This window comes from Vipera berus (assembly GCF_964194415.1).
Source record: "Vipera berus genome assembly, chromosome: W".
In the NCBI taxonomy this organism is placed as follows: domain Eukaryota; kingdom Metazoa; phylum Chordata; class Lepidosauria; order Squamata; family Viperidae; genus Vipera; species Vipera berus.
Window position 1 is genome coordinate 13,590,578 of NC_138210.1, and position 23,140 is coordinate 13,613,717.

The 23,140-nt window shown below is 47.3% G+C and overlaps 1 protein-coding gene across 1 annotated transcript in view; it reads right to left on the reverse strand.

The window, feature by feature from the left end:
* LOC308676479 (G patch domain-containing protein 8-like) overlaps positions 1-23,140 on the reverse strand; it is a 374,388-nt gene that overhangs the window by 6,828 nt on the left and 344,420 nt on the right. The window contains exon 7 of the mRNA XM_081342293.1: positions 18,784-18,914. Coding sequence (XP_081198419.1) covers positions 18,784-18,914 — 131 coding nt within the window. The remainder of the gene's footprint in view (positions 1-18,783; positions 18,915-23,140) is intronic.

Sequence of the window (23,140 nt, forward strand, 5' to 3'; positions counted from 1 at the left end):
CGGTCTGGACTCCAACTGGGCAGAGTCTGACGAGCAGGACACGGGCGGTCTTGTCGATGTTATTTGGGAGGAGTTTGATTCTGTAACCCCTGAGGAAGTGGACAGGATTATGGGGAGGCTGAGCTCCACCACATGTTTATTGGACCCGTGCCCTTCTTGGCTGGTTTATGCAGCCCGGGAGAGGACACGAGGCTGGTTCCAGGCAGTTATATCTGCTTCCTTGAGTGAGGGTAATTTCCCCGCCGTCTTGAAGGAGGTGGTGGTGAGACCTCTCCTCAAGAAGCCTGCCCTGGACCCAGCTGTTTTGAACAACTTTCGTCCGGTCTCCAACCTTCGCTTTCTTGCGAAGGTTGTTGAGAGTGTGGTGGCGCATCAGCTTCCCCTGGTCCTGGATGAAGCGGATTATCTAGACCCGTTCCAATCGGGTTTCAGGCCCGGGTACAGCACGGAGACGGCATTGGTCGCTCTGGTGAATGATCTCTGGAGGGCTCAGGACAGAGGATATTCCTCTGTCCTTGTCCTATTAGACCTCTCGGCGGCTTTCGATACCATCGACCATGGTATCCTGCTGCGGCGTCTCAGGGGATTGGGAGTGGGAGGCACAGTTCTTCAGTGGTTCTCCTCCTATCTCCTGGGACGCTCGCAGTCGGTGTTGGCAGGAGGGCAGAGGTCGACCCCTAGTTCCTCAGGGGTCGGTCCTCTCGCCTCTCCTGTTCAACATCTACATGAAACCGCTGGGTGAGATCATTCGTGGATTTGGAGTTGGGTATCATCAATATGCCGATGATACCCAACTTTTTATTTCGACCCCAAACCACCCCAGTGATGCCCTCGATGTGATGTCCCGTTGCCTGGAGGCGGTGCGGGCCTGGATGGGGAGGAACAGACTTCAACTCAACCCCGACAAGACTGAGTGGCTGTGCATTCCAGCATCCCGGGACATTCAAAATATTCCATCTCTTCTTATGGGGGGTGAGTCTTTACCCCCCGTGAATAGGACTCGCAACTTGGGAGTCCTCCTAGATTCACGACTCACTCTGGAAGATCATATAGTGGCCGTGACTAGGGGGGCTTTCGCCCAGGTTCGCCTGGTGCGCCAGTTGCGGCCCTATCTGGACCGGGATGCCCTGTGTACGGTCACTCATGCGCTCGTGACCTCTCGCCTGGACTACTGCAATGCTCTCTACATGGGGCTTCCCTTGAAGACCACTCGGAGGCTCCAACTGGTACAGAATGCAGCCGCGAGAGTTGTCTTGGGAGTTTCCCGGTACTCCCATGTTACACCTTTGCTCCATGAGCTGCATTGGTTACCAGTTGTCTTCCGGGTGAGGTTCAAGGTTTTGGTTATGATCTTCAAGTCCTTACATGGCATGGGTCCGGGATACCTCGGGGACCACCTGCTGCCGGCGTCAACTCCCCTCCGCCCTGTGCGTGCCCACAGAGAGGGTCTCCTCAGGGTGCCTCCGGTCAGGGAATGTCGACTGGTGGCCCCCAGGGGGAGGGCCTTCTCTGTGGGTGCTCCGGCACTATGGAACCAACTGCCGGTTGAGCTCCGGATGGCATCGGACCTCCGCTCCTTCCGCCGCGGGCTGAAGACCCACTTCTTTGAACTAGCTGGTCTGGCCTGATGGGGAGGGTCTTTTTAACGGGTTTTTTATTATTTTATTGTTATTGTATTTTAATTGGGCATTGGTTTAATCTTTTTTAATTTTTGTACTGTTACTTATTTATATATGCCCTGTTAACCGCCCTGAGTCCCTCGGGAGAAGGGCGGTATAGAAATCGAATAAACCTAAACCTAAACCTAAACCTAAAGTTTAAAACTAGATGTATACAATTCCAGCCTTCAAAATCAAGGATAAAAAAAACCTCAAGAAAATGACTGGGAACAAAGTACACAGTTCTGATGCATACATGGAAGTTTGTATGAATACATGCCCCACTTGTTTCAGGCTTAGGTCCTTTTCCATGTAAAATACCTGAACTGCTGGCTTTAACAATTCCAGTTCCTTCCTGTACTCATATCATACCCTGTGTTTTTAAAAAGTCATCCCAAATAGGTCAGAGAGAGGAGGTGGGCATTCCTGTTTTGAGGAGATGGCAGATTAAAGTTTTGGTCTACAAAGATCTAAATGTCATGGTTCCGATAGATGAAACCAGTTAAAAGAACTTCAAGGCAAGAATTCTTCCTTAAAGAACATTTTATTTAGGAAACAAAGTATCGGCACTTAAATAGTTGAACCCAAGAATGAGATTCCCTCCTCCCAGATACAAAGTAACAAATTGCAATTCCCACCCCACAAGAGCTGTCATAAATCACATTCCCCAATTAGCACAAAACGTGGTGTTATGTATTAGGCTTTTAGGAATAACTAAAGCACTTGCATAAGAGTCACCACCAGGAGGCGTTGAACTGTAACTGTTTTGGCGGGAAGCAGTTTTGGCGGGAAACAGAGGTTCAGTCCGATTGGTTGGTTGTGTACCTGGCCAGGTACTGGCCAGGTATATAAGGAGTGCAGGTAGCCCCTATTCCCCAGTACAGTAACTTCCACCAAATAAAGAGCTGTTATGTTGTACTCATCGGCCTGGCGTCCTTCCTGCTCTCCAGAACCCACTACACAACAGTGGCGATGAAGTTGGGATCCTGCTTCGCATTAAAGAGCTGAATTCACGAGGGGACGGCTTTGCGTGCTGGAGGAAAGAGGCATCTTTCCCCCCCTTCTACGGCCGGCTAGTCACCATGCTAGCAGCCTCACATACTAAGATCCAGGGCTTTTTTTGTCATAGAATGCTCAGAACAAAGTTCCGGCACCTTTTTTGGATGGAACCTTGTAGGGTAGGCAAGGCGGGTTGTATGACGTGTGTGAGTTCCGGCACCTTTTTCTTTCTTTCTTTTTATTAAAAAGTTTTACAGATACATTATAAACATAAGACCCACGCCTCCCCGACCCCCACCCAATTCCCCTCCCTCCCCCTCCCCCCTGACTTCCCAGAGCGTAATACAGGGTATTAACCCTAACAATCTTAAACTATAATATGCTAACTAACTATAATAACACTTTAAATCCTATTGAACTTTAACTCTCCTTAAAAGTAACTAAATAATAATAAATCTTATAAATCTAATACTTATTCAAATGCTAAATGAAACTTTTTGGTCCCATATTTATACTGAATATAATCAATCCATCTTCTCCTTTCCAAGATATATCTTTGTTGCGAATGGTCTTTCAAATATGCTGAAATTTTTGCCATTTCTGCCAGGTTCGAAACTTTTAAAGTCCATTCTTCTATAGTAGGCAAATCCTCCTTCTTCCAATATTGCACTACCAAAAGTCTTGCTGCCATTATTAAATACAACATCAATTTAGTTTCTATAGCAGTACAGTCTATAGTAATACCCAGCAAAAATAATTGTGGAGAAAACTTTATCTTTTTCTTAAAGATCTTCTGCATATTCCACCAAATTTTAATCCAAAAAGCTTTAACTTTTTTACAAGTCCACCACATACGTTGATACGTTGCATCATCACAACCACACCTCCAGCATTTAGGCTGATAATTTGGATACATACATGCTAATTTCTTAGGATCTAAATGCCATCTATAAAACATTTTATAAAAATTCTCTCTTAAATTTTGTGCCTGTGTAAATTTTACATTTCTGACCCAGATTGTTTCCCAAGTATCCATCGTTATTGGTTCTTGAATATTCTGGGCCCATTTTATCATACAATCTTTAACAAGTTCCGTTTCTGAATCTATTTCTATCAATGCATTATATATCCTTCTGATATGTGCAGGACTTTGATCTCTAATTTGTTTAACCAAATTTTCATCTACTATGGAAATACCAATTTTCTGATCCTGTTTCCATCTAGCTTGTAACTGCCCATACTGAAACCAAGTTTGTACTATCTTTTCTTCTTTTAAAATATTAAATGGCTTTAATTGCATACATTTCTTTCCAATCTAAGAATTTCTTTATATGTAATCACATCATGCTTAAATCCCACATTTATATTTTCTATCGCATGTTTAGGTATTGCCCAAATTGGAATTTTAAAATTCAACTTATAACGATATTTTTTCCAAACTCGCAACAGGGCATATCTTAATATATGTGTCTTAAAAACATTATCCACTTTTTTGTCATACAATAAATAAGCATGCCAACCATATAACAAATCATATCCTTCAATATTCAGTAATCTCCCTTGTGTTAAATTAAACCAATTACTAATTGATGATAATGCCGCAGCCTCATAGTATAATTTAAAATTGGGCATTTTAAGACCACCTCTTTCACGTACATCTTGCATTATCTTAAGTTTAACTCTCGGTCTCTTCCCTGCCCAAATAAATTTATTAATACCTCTCTGCCATTCCTCCAAATTTGAGTCTTTTTTAAGTATAGGTATCATTTGAAACAAGAATAAGAATTTAGGTAAAACATTCATTTTCACAGCTGCAATTCTTCCCAATAAGGACAATTGTAATTTTTTACAACTATCTAATTCTTTTTGTATTTTTAACCATAACAATTCATAATTATTTTTATATAATTTCGCATTTGAAGCTGAAAGATATATCCCCAATTATTTGATCTTCTTAACTATTTCAAATCCCGTTAGTTTTCCTAAAACTTCCTTTTGTTCTTTGGTCATATTTTTAGACAATATTTTAGTTTTTTGCCTATTTACCTTAAATCCAGAAACTTGTCCATATTGTAAAATTATTTCCATTAAATCTATAACTGATTGGGTTGGTTGACTTAATATAATTACCAAGTCATCCGCAAACGCTTTCAATCTATAATCTTGATCTTTAATTTTAATTCCCTTTATTTTCTTTGAATCACGTATCTTGATCAACAATATTTCCATTGTTAAAACAAACAATAATGGCGACAGCGGACAACCCTGTCTTGTACCCTTTTCAATTTTACAAGCTTCTGTTAAACTACTATTAATTATTATTTGAGCTGTTTGTTTTTGATATATTGCCCTAATAGGTTGTAAAAACCTATCACCAAACTCCATCTTCTCCAAAACTTTAAATAAAAATTGCCAATTCAATTGATCAAAGGCCTTTTCGGCATCCAAAAAGATCAGCGCTGCGGGGACTTGTTTATTTCTTTCCAAAAATTCTAATAGGTTTACAATATGTCTCACATTACTCTTCATTTGTCTACCACTTATAAATCCTGTTTGATCACTATAAATCATTTGCTGCATAACCTTCATTAATCTATTTGCTAAGATCTTTGCAAATATTTTATAATCATTATTTAAAAGCGATATAGGCCTATAATTTTTAAGTTGAACAAGATCTTGATCTTCCTTCGGGATCAAAATTATAAATGCTGTTTTCCACGATGGAGGCACTTCTCCTCCAGATTGAATTGTGCTAAATAATTCTTTTAAAGGCTCCACCATTTCTGATTGTAAATTTTTATAATAAATAGCTGATAAACCATCTGTACCGGGTGCCTTACCCACTTTTAATTGTTTAATTGCTAAAATAATTTATTCAGCACTTATCAATTGATTCATCCCTTCCCGTTGCTCTTGTGTAAGTATTGGGATATTCACATCCTGTAAGTAACTATCCATATCTAAACCTTGCTTTATATCCCTAGCATATAATTTAGAATAAAATTCAACAAAAGCTTTTTTAATAAGATTTTGCTGAAACACCTCTTTACCCTTATATTCTATCTTATCAATATTACGTGATCTTTGTTTTTTCCTTAATAAATAAGCTAACCACCTACCTGGCTTATTAGCATTATTAAAAGTATTATGTTTGGCATATCGTAAATTAGTTGCCACTTGATCTGCCATTAACATATCAAACTGTACTCTTAGCAAATTAATTACTTCTTTCAACCTCTTATCAGATGGGTTCAGAATAAGAGCTTTCTCTTTCAACTTTATTTCCTCCTCTATTTCTTTATGCTTATATTCCAATCTATATCTATGTTTATTATTCAAATATATTAGCACTCCTCTCATATAAGCTTTACTTGCATCCCAAACCATTTCAATGGGAGTACCCTTATGCATATTCATAATAAAAAATTCTTGCATATGCTTTTTACATTCTACCACATTTTCTTCATATCTAAACAAATTTTCATTTAATCTCCATGATCTTCTTTCCCCCATGCCCTTATCCAATTCCATCCAAACTGGACTATGATCTGATAGAGTTCTTGGGCATATCTTAATCTTCTTAATCCTAGAAAAAAATCATTAGTAGTTAATATAAAATCAATCCTAGAAAAAGATTGATGTCTATCAGAAAAAAAAGTAAAATCCTTTTCTTTCAATTTTTGTTCTCTCCAGACATCTCGCAATTCCAAGTCATCTTTCAAATCAAAAAATATTTTGGCAATCTAGCATGGCTTGGAGTAGTTTTAAAAGTTTATCTTAAGTAGTTTATCTTTCTGAGTATCCAACACTCCATTCCAATCTCCCATTAAAATACTCGATTTATAATCCCATTGAATTATTTTATTATGTAACAGTTTATAAAATTCTCCTTGCTGTTGATTAGGTGCATATACTCCAGTTAAAAGTGTTTTCTTCCCTTCTATTAATAGTTCAATTATAATATATCTTCCTTGTTTATCTGCTTCAATTAAATTAGCTGTTAAGTCTTTCTTTACATAGATAACTACTCCATTTTTCTTCTCTGGAGCAGATGCAATAAATTGTATACCCAGTCTAGAATTTATCAAATATTTTTGATCAGATGCGCGAATATGCGTTTCTTGCAAACATATAACATCATTTTTAAATTGTTTCAAATACTGAAATACTTTCTTTCTCTTTTGTGGTGAATTTAATCCATTAACATTCCAGGTTAGAAACTTTGTCACCATCTTTTGCGACTTGAAGCTTTTGGAGCGTTTCTTGCAGATCCATAAGCATCTGCCTCTTTGGCCTAGCTCCTCCCACTGCTTCACTAGAAGTAGATTCCTGACTTGTAGTTATAGAACACTGTTTCTGTTGTTGTTGTTGTTATTCCTTATGTCTAGATGCAGCTCGTGTCACTCTTTGAGTCTTAGATTCTTCTAATAAAACCAGGGGATGCACAGTTTCCAAAATTTGCTGTACTTCTTGTACCTGTCGCTCTCCTTCTTCTTTTCCTCCTTTAACTTCTTTCCCTCCTTTAACTTCTGAATATGGCGGTGAACCTGCTTTCAATATATTAGAATAAAAATCACATGCCTTCAGAACTGTATTAAGACGATATCTTACTCCAGCATAATTCACCACAATCCCCATTGGTATCTCCCATCTGAACTGAAGCTGTTGTTTTTTTTAATTCATCTGCCAGAAAAACAAAATCTTTCCTTTTTCTCAAAATTCTTGGGGGCCTCTCTTTCAGAATCAAAACCTCTTGATTAGCCACTTTAAATCTATTATTGTAAAAAGCTTGAATGATCTCATTTCTGATCTTTCTCTTTGTAAAATACACAACCACATCTCTTGGCAGTTTCCTTTGCCTAGCAATCCAAGAATTAACACGGAATACTTTATCTATCTGCACAAAAAAATCTTCTGGTTGAATTCCCAAAATAGGTGCCAGAGCATCCACCAACATCTCCTCCAGATTTTCCTGTGGATTTTCTTTTCAACCTCTTATCCTCAGGGCAAACTCCATGTCTCTATATTGTGTCATCACCACTTCATCATCAATTTTATCCATTTTATTCTCAACTTCACACATTTTAGCCTCCAGCATCAGATTATTTTGTTTCACTTCTTCCACACATTCATCCAGACTCTCAATACAACCTGAGAGCCCCTGAAATGCCATCAAAATATCCTCCCGTATTTCCTTATTTTTTTCTTCAATAAGTTCTGCCACCTGCTCAGATATTTTTTCAGACTGAAGTTTTAAAGCATCTTTTAAAGAATCTTGTAAGTCGTTTAAAGTCAATACAGGTGCAGCAGTTGCAGAAGGTAACATCAAAGATTGAATTCCAGATTGCTGAAAAGGCGATGCCCCCGGACTTTTAGGAACGGGGATTCTAGGCGGTTTGGAAGCCATTTTAACACCTAATTAACTTTTGTTACACACTTTCACTTTTCCACCCCACTTGCTATTGTAATTTAACTGTTAAATATCCAAGTCTTATAATCACTTTTAAACAACTCCAAAGTTTAACAAAATCTTATAAAGTTTTGAGAATCCACTTTGCATATTCCTCCTCAATATCCAATCACTTTCACTTTGAGAAGAAAAAAAAACACCAGCCAGATGCTTTCAATTCTTGTTACAAAGAATCACTCAGGTGCCATCTTCCCCTTCTTTTTAAAAAACGATCGTTGAAACAGGAAAAAAGTTGAGGTTCCAGAGTTAAAGTCTTATACTTGCTGTTTATATTGCTCCCGCATCTGCTCCGCCTGCATCAATTACTCAAGATAACAATCAAATCCAGCAGGAGTGGATTCAGCGTCTTGTTCTGCTTAAAAGCAGAAAAGTTCTCTGACCCGCATTATTTCCGGGCTTCGGGGGAGCTCTCACCCTTCAAGCCCCAGAATAAACATTCTGGGGCTCTAGCAGAGCTCTACCCCTACCCAGAGTCTCCCCTTCCCCTCTTCACCCAAGGAGAAGGGTTTTTGAGACACGGAACAGCTGATCATCGGCTGCTCCGCGGCTTTAACGAAATCGGAAGGCTGGCGGTCAATCCCGACCGTCCACACCGCTGAAGCACCACCCGGAAGTCTCTCGGCACCTTTTTCTTTTACAAAAAAACCATCTGAGTCGGCGTAGCAGGATCCCAGAACAAGAGGAAGATGCCAAAGGTCGGCCAGCCCAGAGAATTCGACATCCACCATCCCGAATGATGGCCATCACACCTGGGACAAGTTGAGAACTATCTCCGGGTGAACCAAATCGCTGAGGACGACCTAAAAGCGGTGACCTTGCTTTGCATAAGTGGGCCTGCCACATTCGACTTGGCCAAAAGCCTATATGCACCGATGCCAATCGAAACCGTCTCATACAGAGACCTCACGCAAAAGCTGAACGGGCATTTCAAGCCCCAAATGTCCGAGCTGGCCTGGCGGTTCCGGTTTGACCAGAGGGTACAACAGCCGGGCGAATCTGCGTCGGAGTTTATCGCGGCCTTGCGACAGGCTGCCCGCCTCTACAAGTTCTCCAACCTGGACGAGAGACTTCAGGACTGGCTGGTGTGCGGCCTAAGAGATAAGCGACTGCAACAGAGGCTTTTCACAAGGCCCGATATAACTCTCCAAGACGCTCAAGATGAGATCTTGGTTGACGAGGCGGCCGGAGGCGCGGTGCAAGCAGTACAGATTCCCCTGCCCAGCAGCCCAGAGGCAGCAATACATTACGAAGACGCTACGTACGGCCAGCACACAGACGAGGAAGAAACTGACATTGACCAGATCCATCAGAAAACGGAACAACAGGATCGATGACACGAGCACAGGGAGAGCCAGCAGAAGGCAGCTCCATCCCCGAAATGCGGAGGCTGTGGAGGCAACCACCTGTGGGTGAACTGCAAGTTCCGGTCGGCCACATGTCTGGCCTGCGGAAAATTGGGCCACATCACAGCAGTCTGCCGTAGCTGTTTCTGAGAGGGCCTACCCAAGCGACAGTCGGAGAACTCGTTGGGGAAAGGTACCATATGGAGTGGGAGCAGTACTAAGCCATCTGGAGGGAAATGGTACACAGGTTCCCATAGCTTACTACTCTAGAACCTTGTCAGGTGCAGAAAGGAACTATGCACAGATAGACAAGGAAGCCCTGGCAATAGTGGTTGGGGTCAAAAAATTCCACGACTATCTGTATGGTAGGGAGTTCACAGTGTTTACGGACCATAGGCCTCTATTAGGCTTATTCACCACTGACAAACAAACCCCACAAATACTCTCTTCTAGGATGCTCAGATGGTCCATATTCCTATCGGCTTACAATTTTAAACTGATTCATAAGCCAGGGAAAGAAATGGGCCATGCAGATGGGTTAAGTAGGCTACCCCTAGCAAACATAGAACCAGATCCGGCGCCAGCTGCACATATACTGGCAATCCAAGAGCTACTGGAATGCCCTCTCCATGCAAAGGATGTTGCAGCAGAGACAGTCTCAGACAAAATCCTGAGCAGAGTTCAGTCTTGGGTATTCACAGGGTGGCAGGATAAAAGTCCAGGCCCAGAATTCCAAGCGTATTTTGTAAGGAGGCATGAATTGTCCACACATAAAGGATGCCTGTTGTGGGGTAGTAGGGTTATTATACCATCAACACTAAGAGATAGAGTTCTGCAGTCTCTACATGAAGGGCACCCTGGCATAGTTCGCATGAAGGCTTTAGCAAGGAGCTACCTTTGGTGGCCAGGGTTAGATAAGGCAGTGGAAGAGCAGGTACAGGGATGCTACACTTGCCAAAGGTCCAGACCTGAGATGCCCCAAGCGCCTGTCCACAAATGGGAGGCAACGCATACACCCTGGTCCAGGGTCCATATAGACTACGCTGGTCCATGTCAAGGACAGCTTTTCCTAATAGTGGTAGACAGCCACTCAAAATGGCTGGAGGTAGTGCCAGTACCAAATATGACCACGGCCAGAACAATCCAAGTGCTCAGGAGACTTTTTGCCACACATGGTCTGCCTGACATTGTGGTATTGTCAAGCCCCTCGGGCTCGACACCACAAAGGGATTCAGGGGAGCACAACAGGCAGCACCCGCACGGGACTGGAGGAGGCCCAGCCGCGCCTGCACTCACCGGCTGTACGGCGGCCAGACGCCAGACCCGCGGCCACACCAACAGCTGCAAGGCGGCCAGAGACGCGAACAGCCGGCATGAACAGCAAGGCGCCGGCACGAACAGCTGAGAAGCGTCCAGAAACGGCCACCGGCGGTCTCGCGGGGCTCACGGGACTTCGCAAGGCTGACGGCGGCACGGCGGCTGTGCTGGAGGCACGCCTGGGCGTGTCCCCGGAAGTTTCGGCTGCTTGCAAGCCGGCAGCAGCGCAGGGCGCTTTACAGCTGCGCCCAGACGTCGGGGGCTGCCAGGGGGCCGTGGTTGTGGCACGGGGTGCTGAGGCGGTGGAGGGGAGCACGTCCGGGACCTTAGGGTGCGGGGGAGGGGGGTGCTGGGCTTACGCTATTCTCCACGCTGTGGACCTCGGTGCCAGAGGGAGAAGCTGGGCGTGGGTCGACGGAATAGGGGTGGGTGGGGTTTTTACGCAGCCCAGGCGGATGCTGGTCTGCGCGGGGAAGGGGTGGGGCTCGTGGGTGGGGCTGTTGCCCAATTACAGGCACGGGATAAAAGGCGTGTTGGGGGTGAGTAACTCCCAACGCTGACTTTGTATTTGCATGGATTTCATCACAGTAAAGGTTTTCTTGCAGTCAACCGTGCCACGTCGTCGTTCTTCTGGCTTGCGTTTTCCAGCGTGGACGTTTGTTTGACAGTAAGTCAGCGTTGCCTCATCACAACGCCCCTCGTTGCTGTGCTCTTGACTCCAACGTGCTGGCATGGCCGAGGGGACTCAAGGGGGTGTGCCTGTGGCAGCGGGGGAAGAGCCAGCTGGGGTTGCTGTGCCCCTCGAGGTGGGGGAATTGGGAGAGGCCCCACTGGTGGTCCAGCCCAAGGTCCGGGACCCGTGTCCAGCACCAAAGGGCGACGAGGCCTCGGAGACAGCTGTCCAGGAGAAGCCTGGGGAGTGGTGGCTCAGCCCACCGCCGCTGCCCGTGACCTTCGACGGCCACCCTGATCGTCTGGCCCTTTTTCTCGGACATGTCATCCATCATCTGGACAGGTACGGCCTATGTACGCGTCCCAGTGGGCGATGGTGATGGCCGTCACCACGGTGTTACAAGGGGAGGCAGCGGCATGGGTGGCGAACCTCTATGGCGACCGTGCCCGAGAGCTGGGTGACGTTGGCCTTTTCCTTGAGGCTTTGCGCGTACGGTTCGAGGATGTGACGTGCACACAACGGGCCAAGGCCGAGATAATAGGCCTGCAGCAGAACGGCCGACCAGCTACGGCGTACGTGCAGGACTTTAGGGGAGTGGCCGGCAGGCTCAGTTCGTGGCTGGAGAGGATGCTAATCCACCATTTCCGGGCTGGGTTGGACGAATACCTCCTAAGGGCCTGCATCGTTCGCGGGATACCTCCCAGCCTCCAAGAGTGGCTGCGGGTTGCGATCGAACTGGATGTTGGCCTGCAGGTTTGCCAACACCACGTGCAGGCCACGGGGGACCCCCGACAGGCCCCGCCGAGACCGCAGGGCCAGGTACAGAAGCCATCGCCACCGTCGCCGGGGCCCACCATCCAACCGCCCCGGTCCGCTCCCCGTTGCTTCCGGTGTGATCAGCCAGGGCACAGTGGCCGCCTGCCCTATACCCGCGTCCCGGGTGGTCGCAGCAGCAACCCCAGCAAGGGGCGCAACCCCCGGACGCTTTGCAGAGCGTTCTCGGGCCTCTCTTCAGGCTGTGGATGCAACACCAGGGGGAAGCGTCCAGACGGAGGGTGACAGCCCAACTGACGTGGATGTGGAGGTCTACGGGCATGGCGACAGACCAGAGGAAGACCCCATGGTAAGTGCTCCGGTTAGCCCGTTCACAGTCCCGATTACGTTGACAAACCCCAATACGGGTGAGGTGTTAGGGTTCAAGGCTTTGATCGACTCTGGCAGCACGAGGTGTCTCATCAGCCGGAAGGTGGTGGCCAAACTGGGTGTTGGGGTGGTGCGGCTGAAGCACCCGATACGTTTCCAGCAGGTGGATGGGTCTCTTCTGGGGGGAGTGCCCATCACACACGTCACAGAACTCACACGGCTGGATATGGGGGAGCACTGGGAACGGTTGCGGTTCATCGTGGTGCCCTCCATGACGGAGGAGGTGATCCTGGGGCTTGCATGGTTGGACAGGTGGGGGCCGACCATCTGGTGGGAGGGGGGTTGTCGGCACCTGCACCTTGGGGTAGGGCCCCAGCCCCCAAAGGGAAGGTGTTCACCCGTTTGGATTTACGTGAAGCTTACTATCGGGTGCGTATAAAAAGGGGAGATGAGTGGAAAACGGCGTTCAACTGCCCTCTTGGCAGCTACCAGTTCCGTGTGATGCCGTTCGGGCTCCAGGGGGCCCCCGCCGTCTTCATGCAATTGATAAACCAGGTTCTGCATGAACACCTGTACAGGGGGGTGCTCGTTCCTAGAAGTCTTCAGTGAGCAGGAATGTGACCTCCTGCCCCCTCATTGGGCTACGGACTGCGCGATCGAGTTGGAGCCAGGGGTCAAACTACCTAAGCCACGGACGTATGCTATGGCACCGCGGGAGATGTCGGAACTCCGGCGCTACATAGACAAAAACCTCACGCGGGGGTTCATTCAGCCCGCTCGGTCGCAGATGGCAGCACCTGTTCTCTTCAGGGAGAAGAAGGACGGGGGCCTGCGTCTTTGTGTGGACTATCGGGGAGTCAACGCAGTGTGTGTTGAGCATTTGTACCCACTGCCCTTGATGAAGGACATGTTGTCCCACCTGGCCAAAGGGAAGGTGTTCACCCGTTTGGATTTACGTGAAGCTTACTATCGGGTGTGTATAAAAAGGGGAGATGAGTGGAAAACGGTGTTCAACTGCCCTCTTGGCAGCTACCAGTTCTGTGTGATGCCGTTCGGGCTCCAGGGGGCCCCCGCCGTCTTCATGCAATTGATAAACCAGGTTCTGCATGAACACCTGTACAGGGGGGTGCTCGTGTACCTTGATGATATCTTGATCTACATGGAGACGATGGACCAACACGTCACCCTCGTACGGCAAGTCCTACAGAAGCTTCTTGATGCACGGCTTTACGTGAAATTGTCGAAATGCGAGTTCCACGCTTCTCGCTTAGATTATCTGGGCTATCGGGTCTCGGCGGCTGGGATCGCGATGGACCCAAAGAAGGTGGAAGTCATACAGCAATGGCAAGCCCCGGGAACCAGACAACAGTTACAGAGCTTCCTGGGGTTTGCCAACTTTTATCGACAGTTTATACCGTCGTTCGCTGCAGTTGCTCTTCCGTTGACAGACCTACTACAAACCAAGCAACTGGCGGTGAAACCACGACCGGGATTACGTGTAGCGTGGACCACAGATTGTCAGCGGGCATTTGAGACTCTGAAAGACCTATTCACCAGAGAACCCGTACTTTTACATCCCGACCCTTCAGCACCGTTCGTCGTCCAAGCGGACGCTAGTGACGTGGCGGTTGGGGCTGTTCTTTTACAGCGCAACAACAAAGGAGCGTTGCAACCATGTGCCTATGCGTCAAAGAAGCTGTCGACCACCGAACGCGCCTGGGCTATCTGGGAAAAAGAGGCCTACGCCGTTCGATGGGCGTTGGAAACGTGGCGGCACCTCCTGGAGGGGGCGGAGAAGCCCTTTGAGGTGTGGACGGACCACAAAAACTTGGAAGCCCTACAGTCGCCACGGAAATTAGCCCCTAAACACGTGCGGTGGGCCCTGTACTTCAAGCGGTTCAGGTTCACCCTGAAATACGTCCCAGGGGAAAAAAACTTCCTGGCAGACGCCCTCTCACGCCTTCCACAATACGACAACCAGTGGGAGGAGGTGGTACAGGCCCTCATCCCTCCTCTCGGCCCAGAGGCAGTACAGGCTGTACAAACCAAGGTTGTTGATGACCTCGTACAGCGTCTGAAAGCGGCTCTTGTGGGGGATATCTGGCTACAGCAGCATCCGCGGCTTCTGACCCGATGGGACGACCTGGCATGGTATGGAAACAGGATGTACGTGCCGCAAGCCCTGCATGAGGCTGTCCTTTATAGATGTCATGACGCCAAGCAGGCCGGTCACCTTGGGATCTTGAAGACCCTGCACCTCGCCCGGCGCCAGTTCTGGTGGCCTGGCATGAGGCGACAGGTCAAGGATTATGTCCGGCGTTGCCACACATGTGCCATGGCCAAACCCCAACCCAGGAAACCAGTGGGACTTTTGCAGGCAGTGGCGGACCCCAGCCGTCCGTGGCAGGACATAGGTATGGACTTCATCGTGGACCTGCCAGAGAGCCGGGGGTACACTGTCATCTGGACTGTGATCGACCTTTTCTCTAAACAAGCCCACTTTGTTCCGTTGAAAGGCCTGCCTTCGGCCCAGCGCTTGGCCTGGCTCTTTATAACACACGTGTATCGCTTACACGGGGCACCTAGGCGCGTTATCTCAGACCGGGGAGTGCAGTTCACCGCCAGGTTTTGGCGGGAGTTCCTCCGGTTCGTAGGATCGTCCCAGGGATTGAGTTCAGGGTACCATCCCTGCACTAATGGTGCCGCTGAGCAGGCCAACGCCGCAGTAGAACAATATTTGCGTAGCTACATATCGTACCAGCAGACGGATTGGGCGGACCTACTGGCGTTCGCGGAGGTTGCCCACAACAACGCTGTACACAGTAGCACCGGCCTCCCACCATACACAGTGGTGTCGGGCTACGACTTCACTCCCATCCCCGAGTGCGACCAGGGAGCGACCTCCCCCTGCCAACCCAGGGAGTGGATGCTGCAAATCAGGAAAGCGTGGGCAGCAACCAAGGAGGCACTGGACAAACAGGCCAGCATTTCGAAGGCCCAAGCGGACAAGAAGCGCCAACCATTCTACACCCCAGGGGTTGGAGATTGGGTGTACCTGTCCACGAAATATTTGCGGCTGCAAATACCCAGCAAGAAATTAGGCCCTAAATTCATAGGCCCCTTCCAGGTTACCCACGTTATCAACCCGGTCACAGTGCGTCTCAGGCTGCCCAAGTTCCTTGGCAGGGTGCACCCCGTATTCCATGGGAGCCTGCTGAAACCAGCTCCCGTTCCTGTCAGGGGGGAGTCAGTGGGCCCGGGGCCTGTGGGAGATGGGCAGTACGAAATACAGGACATTCTGGACTCCAGGGTGCGGAGGGGGCGGCTGCAGTACCTGGTGTTATGGAAAGGGTATCCGGCTACGGAGGCGTCGTGGGTGGCGGAGCCAAACGTCCAGGCCCCTCAGCTGGTTAGGGCCTTTCACCATAAGCACCCGAGCAAACCCTCGGGAGGGGGTCGGGGGGAATCTACCGCTCTCCTTGGCGCATGTGTAACCTCTCTGTCTTGCCTTCCAGGAGGAGCCCTGGTAGGTGGGGCCGACTGTCAAGCCCCTCGGGCTCAACACCACAAAGGGATTCAGGGGAGCACAACAGGCAGCACCCGCACGGGACTGGAGGAGGCCCAGCCGCGCCCGCACTCACCGGCTGTACGGCGGCCAGAGGCCGGACCCGTGGCCGCACCAACAGCTGCAAGGCGGCCAGAGACGCAAACAGCCGGCACGAACAGCAAGGCGCCGGCACGAACAGCTGAGAAGTGGCCAGAAACGGCCACCGGCGGTCACGCGGGGCTCACGGGACTTCGCAAGGCTGACGGCGGCACGGCGGCTGTGCTGGAGGCGCGCGTGGGCGTGTCCCCGGAAGTTTCGGCTGCTTGCAAGCCGGCAGCAGCGCAGGGCGCTTTACAGCTGCGCCCAGACGTCAGGGGCTGCCAGGGGGCCGTGGTTGTGGTGCGGGGTGCTGAGGCGGTGGAGGGGAGCACGTCCGGGACCTTAGGGTGCGGGGGAGGGGGGTGCTGGGCTTACGCTATTCTCCACGCTGTGGACCTCGGTGCCAGAGGGAGAAGCTGGGCGTGGGTCGACAGAATAGGGGGGTGGGGTTTTTACGCAGCCCAGGCGGATGCTGGTCTGCGCGGGGAAGGGGTGGGGCTCGTGGGTGGGGCTGTTGCCCAACTACAGGCACGGGATAAAAGGCGCGTTGGGGGTGAGTAACTCCCAACGCTGACTTTGTGTTTGTATGGATTTCGTCACACTAAAGGTTTTCTTGCAGTCAACCGTGCCACGTCGTCGTTCTTCTGGCTTGCGTTTTCCGGCGTGGACGTTTGTTTGACAGGTATCAGATAATGGGGCTCAATTTACCGCTGCGGAATTTCAGGCCTTCATGAGAGAAAACTTGATTAGACATGCCACATCCGCGCCCTTCCACCCGTCGACTAATGGACGAGCAGAAAGGATGGTGAGAACAACCAAAGACGCACTCAGGTGCATTATCATCAGTGATTGGCACCACAGGTTGGCGGAATTTCTATCATCACAACACACCACACCATGCACAGCCACAGGGAAGAGTCCTGCGGAGCTCCGTTGGGGCAGACACCTCATCACCAAACTGGACAGGCTTCACCTCGACAGAGTGGCTTCTGAGGCCGCGCAACCCAAACCCCCAAGAGATCTACACCCGGGTGACTTGGTCTGGGCCAGGAACTACGGTCTGGGACACTTGTGGATTTTGGGGTGGTGTAAACAAAACTGGGCCCTTATCTTATGTAGTAGGGGTGGAGTGGGGTCGTCAGGTCAGACGGCACATAGAACAAATAAGGAAAAGAGTTCCAGAACGGTCACCAAGCGACTACGGGGTGAATTACCCCTCACTGAGTTTTCAGGCTGGCACACAAGCTAGCTCACATTCCCCCTACTAGCACCACCAACAAACAGCCACGTCCGAGCCTGAGGAGGACCAGGTTGACACACAGCTGCATCAGGAGAACCCCAATCAACCAGGACAGTGACCCTCCCAGGACCGTGGGCCTAACCCTGCCACAGGGTCTGACTATGGGGTAGGTCTACCAGGAACGGTCAGCCAGAGCTTACCTGTTGACTCGCCAGTTCAGGAGAACTTGGGACTCCCAGGATACGCCGAGTAAGGTGCCAGCCCACAAGGGGGAAGAAACCCTAAGATGTTCATCTCGGTTCCATAGGCCACCCGCGTACCTCAATGACTATGTGCGCAAATAAGGGAAGCCGGATGGCTAGGTCCATTGGGAAGATTGGTTGTCATGAATGTAATAGTTGTCGATGTGTATTGTTTCATCCTTAAGGGGGAAGGGGTGTTATGTATTAGGCTTTTAGGAACAACTAAAGCACTTGCATAAGAGTCACCACCAGGAGGCGTTGAACTGTAACTGTTTTGGCGGGAAGCAGTTTTGGCGGGAAACAGAGGTTCAATCCGATTGGTTGGTTGTGCACCTGGCCAAGTACTGGCCAGGTATATAAGGAGTGCAGGTAGCCCCTATTCCCCAGTACAGTAACTTCCACCAAATAAAGAGCTGTTATGTTGTACTCATCAGCCTGGCATCCTTCCTGCTCTCCAGAACCCACTACACAACACACGGGCTTTTCTGTCCAGCCCCTCAGCCCACCAAAACCTTATCAGAACACGTCCTTGAGTTTCCACACTTCTACATTGTTATGGCTAGCTAAACCTTCAGGCATTTACTCCATCCCCCCTTCTACATCTGAACTCTAAAAGAATAGAAAGGCACATTAAAAGCAAGAGAAAAAATGGCTGCTGGTTTTTCACTTGTCAGAGCTACGACATCCATTGTCACAGCGTTGACACTAAGCAGCAGCAGCAGCACTTCATTCTGTCTCTAGTGTATGACTTAAAGTAACTGCATATTTAGTTACAAGTCCGTCTAACTTGCATGTTGAAACAAAACTGCCTTTGGTTTTACCAACAGACAGCAATGTGCAAATTCTGTCAGTTCGAAGGCCACACCAGGCTTTGCAAGGAATATTGAGGAGTACAGTAAAAAACTGGAAGGGCCTAGCAGCCATGGTAGGCAACTTGAAGGTTTTTAAGGAACAAAATGGGTACCTGATGCAAAAGCTCTTTTAAAAAAAAAGCCCCCTGGACAGACTCTAGCTTTAAGTATTTTGCATCCTTGTAGTAGGTCATAATTCACCATTCAGGTTGCTTCCTTTGCTCAGCCAGCTCATGCAGACGTCGAAGGGCTTTCTCCTGCTTCCTTTCATCTTTCCGGGATCTTGAGGAAACGTTGCGAGCAAATTCTCTTTGTTTGAGATCTTTTAATCTCTGTGCAAAATAAGAGAAGAAAATAATGATATAATTTATGGAGGGGAAAACAGACAATTCTTTAAAATACATCCAATAAGTTGTTATGGTTTCAATGAGCTCAGGAGAAAAACAGACTATAAAGCAATATTCATACACTTATAAAAGAGACTGATATTAGTAGGAATCACCCTAACACCATTTGGCCTTCACAATCTCCTTTTCATTTTCATGAGATAATATATATGCAAATGTATCACATATCAGTACAGGGAGGAAACAGCAAAAACACACAAGAAAGAAGCATTTGTAAACATAAATGCTCAGCACGCCTATTGTCAGAATCCATTTATATCCCATTCATAATTCTCTATATGCACGTTATAAAATCTTACACCCTCACTGGATTCTGCCATTTCCCCAAGGAAGACAGGAGAAGATGTTAGTTGGCCATCTCTATCCAATTAATGCAAGATTGTTTATTCAGTCTGCCTGCAGGTGTCATTAGAGCAGGGGAAAAACCTTTGAACTGAGAAGAACAAAGAAAGGGGGGGGGGGAGAGATCTGGTTTGTATCTCCGATTAGAATCTGAAAGGGAGGAAGTAATTGTCATAAAGGCATGGAAGATTTCTTCTCCCATGGAAGATTTTGACACCTGAACTTTTATTGATCCGGGACTGACCAAATGGACTGAAGGGAGGGGTTTTCACTTGGGGAAAATTTAAAAGTACCAAACTGTAACACAGTTTCAGATCCTGTCTAGATTTTCCACTAGCCATCATGTTTTAGTAAAAGTTCCTTTTGGGCAATTCTGTCTCCAAGAGTTTTTCTTTCCTAAGACGTGGATGGGGGTGGATCCTGACACCTATAGACTTGTTTCTATGCAACCTGCTGCAATATGTTATTATAGATACAGTATATCTGCCCATAATTCACAACATCTCCAGCAAATATGGTCATGTTGGCCAGGGAAGGATGGAAATGGAGTCTAATCAGGGCTTTTTTTCCTCATAGAACGCTCAGAACGGTGTTCCGGCACCTTTTTCTTTTGAAAAAAAAGCTTCCTCTATTGGCTTTAGGAGTAGGCAATCTTGGCTCTTTTTTATGACTCATGGACTTCAACTCCCAGAAATCCTGAGCCAGCCACGCTGAGGGGAAAGAGAGAGGTTTCCAAGCTGAGCCATGCTGGCTGAGGAATTCTGGGAGTTGAAGTCCTTGAGTCATAAAAGAGCCAAGGTTGCCTACCCTGCACTAGACCAGGACATTAAAATTATTTACAAGGTTACTTCTTTAGGAACTAAACTTTTAGAATCTAGAACAGCTAATTCAAAAAAGCCAACAGGAAAGAACCTCACATTTTTCATCTGCTTCTGTCTTTTGGAAGGTAAAATTAGATAACAAAATAATCTATTTCCTATGTTAACATCTCTGCAGTGAAATCAATAAAGGTAACAGGAAAGAAATGAGAAACATTTTTCTCAATGTAATATGTCTAATTTAGCTGATGCCAGAAAAAAATAGTATCTTTTGTACACTCTTGAAAACTATTTTGAATCTAATCTTCTATTACAACTAAACCACTTTCAATTAAACAATTCTTAAGAATGAAATATTCTTAATTTGGACTTTACTTTTACTGTTTGGACTGTTGTGTGTTTTGAAAAATAGATTATTTAGAATCTAGTTATGTTGCACTTCAGTCTTTAAATAATTAACCTAGTATATACATAACAATATATAATGTTTTCCATGGTGAGCTTAACATCAATAACAACATTTATTAAAAAGGCTAAAATAATTTCTGGTGGTATTATCTGTACATTAAAATTTTGTTTAGTCACAATCTTTCACTTTTCACATTCTGGACAAGCAGTGGTCATCTATCCTAGCAAAAGATGTTACATATGTGCATAAGTGTAGTCAGTAGCATATGCCTTTTTAAAAATATCAAACATGGAAAGAAACAAAATTAAGTCCAAAATATCTGTATTACATCCAGAAAAGCCAACTTTGCAACCAATATTTCTCATCCATAACTATGGCACCCTAAGGATACCTGCATACATGCAAATGCTTCTCTGGGATCAGTAACGCAGCAGGGATTGCTTTTTCCTTCCAGTAACAGATTGCTGGGAAATACCAAACATGGCCTTGAGAATTCCAATTTTTGTTACAAATTTTTCTGGATGTGGTTGGAAAGAGGCTGTTTGGCACCGGAGACCACTGCCACGAGGAACACAGCTCTGGGTCGGGGTTCGGAGCAGCTCCAGGTGGGGGCTCAGCACGGGCCGCGGTGTGGCAACTGTGGGGAGGGGAATCCCCATGGCGGCTGTGAGGAGGGGAATCTCCGCAGCATGTGGCTCCGAGCCACAGGGGCGGGGGTGCAAAGGACGGGCGGCGATGCCGTAGCAAGACACCAGCATCGCTCCCAGTGACAGCACCTCTGAGTTCCGGCACCTTTTTTTTAGAAAAAAAGCACTGAGTCTAATACATTAGGATTTCTAATCAAATGTCAGAGGCTGGATTCAATATGGAAGAGCAAAAGCAAAAGCAAGAAAGAACAATATTCAGTTGTAATAGCAATGCTGCTTTATTATGTAAGCAGTAATTTTATATTCTGACTATGTAAAGTTGGAAAAAGAGGCTATTATTTTTGTAATATAGTTAATAATAACATATTTCTTAGGAATGTTGTAAGAGTCACTTTTGGAAGGGTAACTGTTATCTTGTTAAGGTATCTTGTTCCCATGGAGCCCTAGTGGCACAGTGGTTAGATTGCAAACTCTGCCCACAGCCTGGAGTTCGATCCTGATGGGGCTCAAGGTTGACTCAGCCTTCCATCCTTTGAGGTCAGTAAAACAAGGACCCATATTGTTGGGGGCAATATGCCGACATTGTAAATCGCCCCAAGAGTGCTGTAAAGCACTATGGGGCAGTATATAAGTCTAATAGCAATAGCATTTAGGCTTATATACTGCCACCAGGGCTCTTATAAGTCTAAAAGCTATTGCTATTGTATACAGGTACAGATTAGGTGAAACTTCGGTCAATAGCAGTAACTGCGAGAGGAATCTTAGAGTCCTAGTGCAGGGCTTTTCAACCAGTGGTACAGGTACCACCTGTGGTACATTGGCACCTGGCAGGTGGTATGCGACCATCCTAGAAAAGTTGTAGCGGGGGAGGGGAATGAGCTGAACCGGTGGCAGCACCGCACAAGCCTGAGCGAGAGATGGCTGGAGCTGCAGGGCTGTCAGGGCTCAGTGGAAGCGCCAGGATCAGTGCTTCTTTGGGGCTGTCAGGGCTCAGTGGAGGGGCCAGGATCAGCGCCAGGCTCCAGCTGGGACTCGGCACTGATCCTGGTGCTTCTGCTGAGCCCAGAAGAAGCGCCGATCAGCTGGAATGTTGCAGCATCCCCAGGGTCTTGCGATTTACATTCAGATGCTTGGCAACTGATTCATATTTATTATGGTCACAGTGTCACAGGGTCATGTGAAGTGACCAAAATCTGCTGCAACCACCCAGCAGATGGGGGAAATAAAAACCAAACATACCCCCACCCCACCCCCACTGCCAATCCTCAACAGAAATGCTCATAACAATGAAAATCTCAGACAGGAGGAAGAGCGCCGCCAGGCGGGCAGGCGTCTTGCTCAGCTGTGGCTTGGGGGGCACTTTTTTCAGTGCTATTGTAACTCTGAATAGTCACTAAGCGAACTGTTGTAAGTCGAGGACTACCTGAACTTCATTACTTTTTTCCTTTTTTTGTCATCACGTTTTTGACACCTTGCTATGCGACTGGTGGTACTTGGATGTTGCCATATCCTAAAAGCCCTGTCCTAGTGGACAATCACTTAAATATGAAGCAGCAGTGTGCTGCAGCCACCAAAAAAGCCAACACTGTTCTGGGCTGCATTAAGAGAGGGATAGAATCAAGATCACGTGAAGTGTTAGTACCTGTTTGTAATGCCTTGGTAAGACGACACTTGGAATACTGCATCCAATTTTGGTCACAATATAAAAAAAGATATTGAAACTCTGGAAAGAGTGCAGAGAAGAGCGACAAAGATGAGTGGGGGGCTGAAGGCTAAAACATATGAAGAATGGTTGCAGGAATTGGGTATGTTGTATCTAGTGAAGAGAAAGTGTGGAGACATGATAGCAGTCTTCCAATATTTGAAGGGCTGCCACAAAGAAGAGGAGGTCAACCTATTTTCCAAAGCACCAGAAGGCAAGACAAACAATGGATG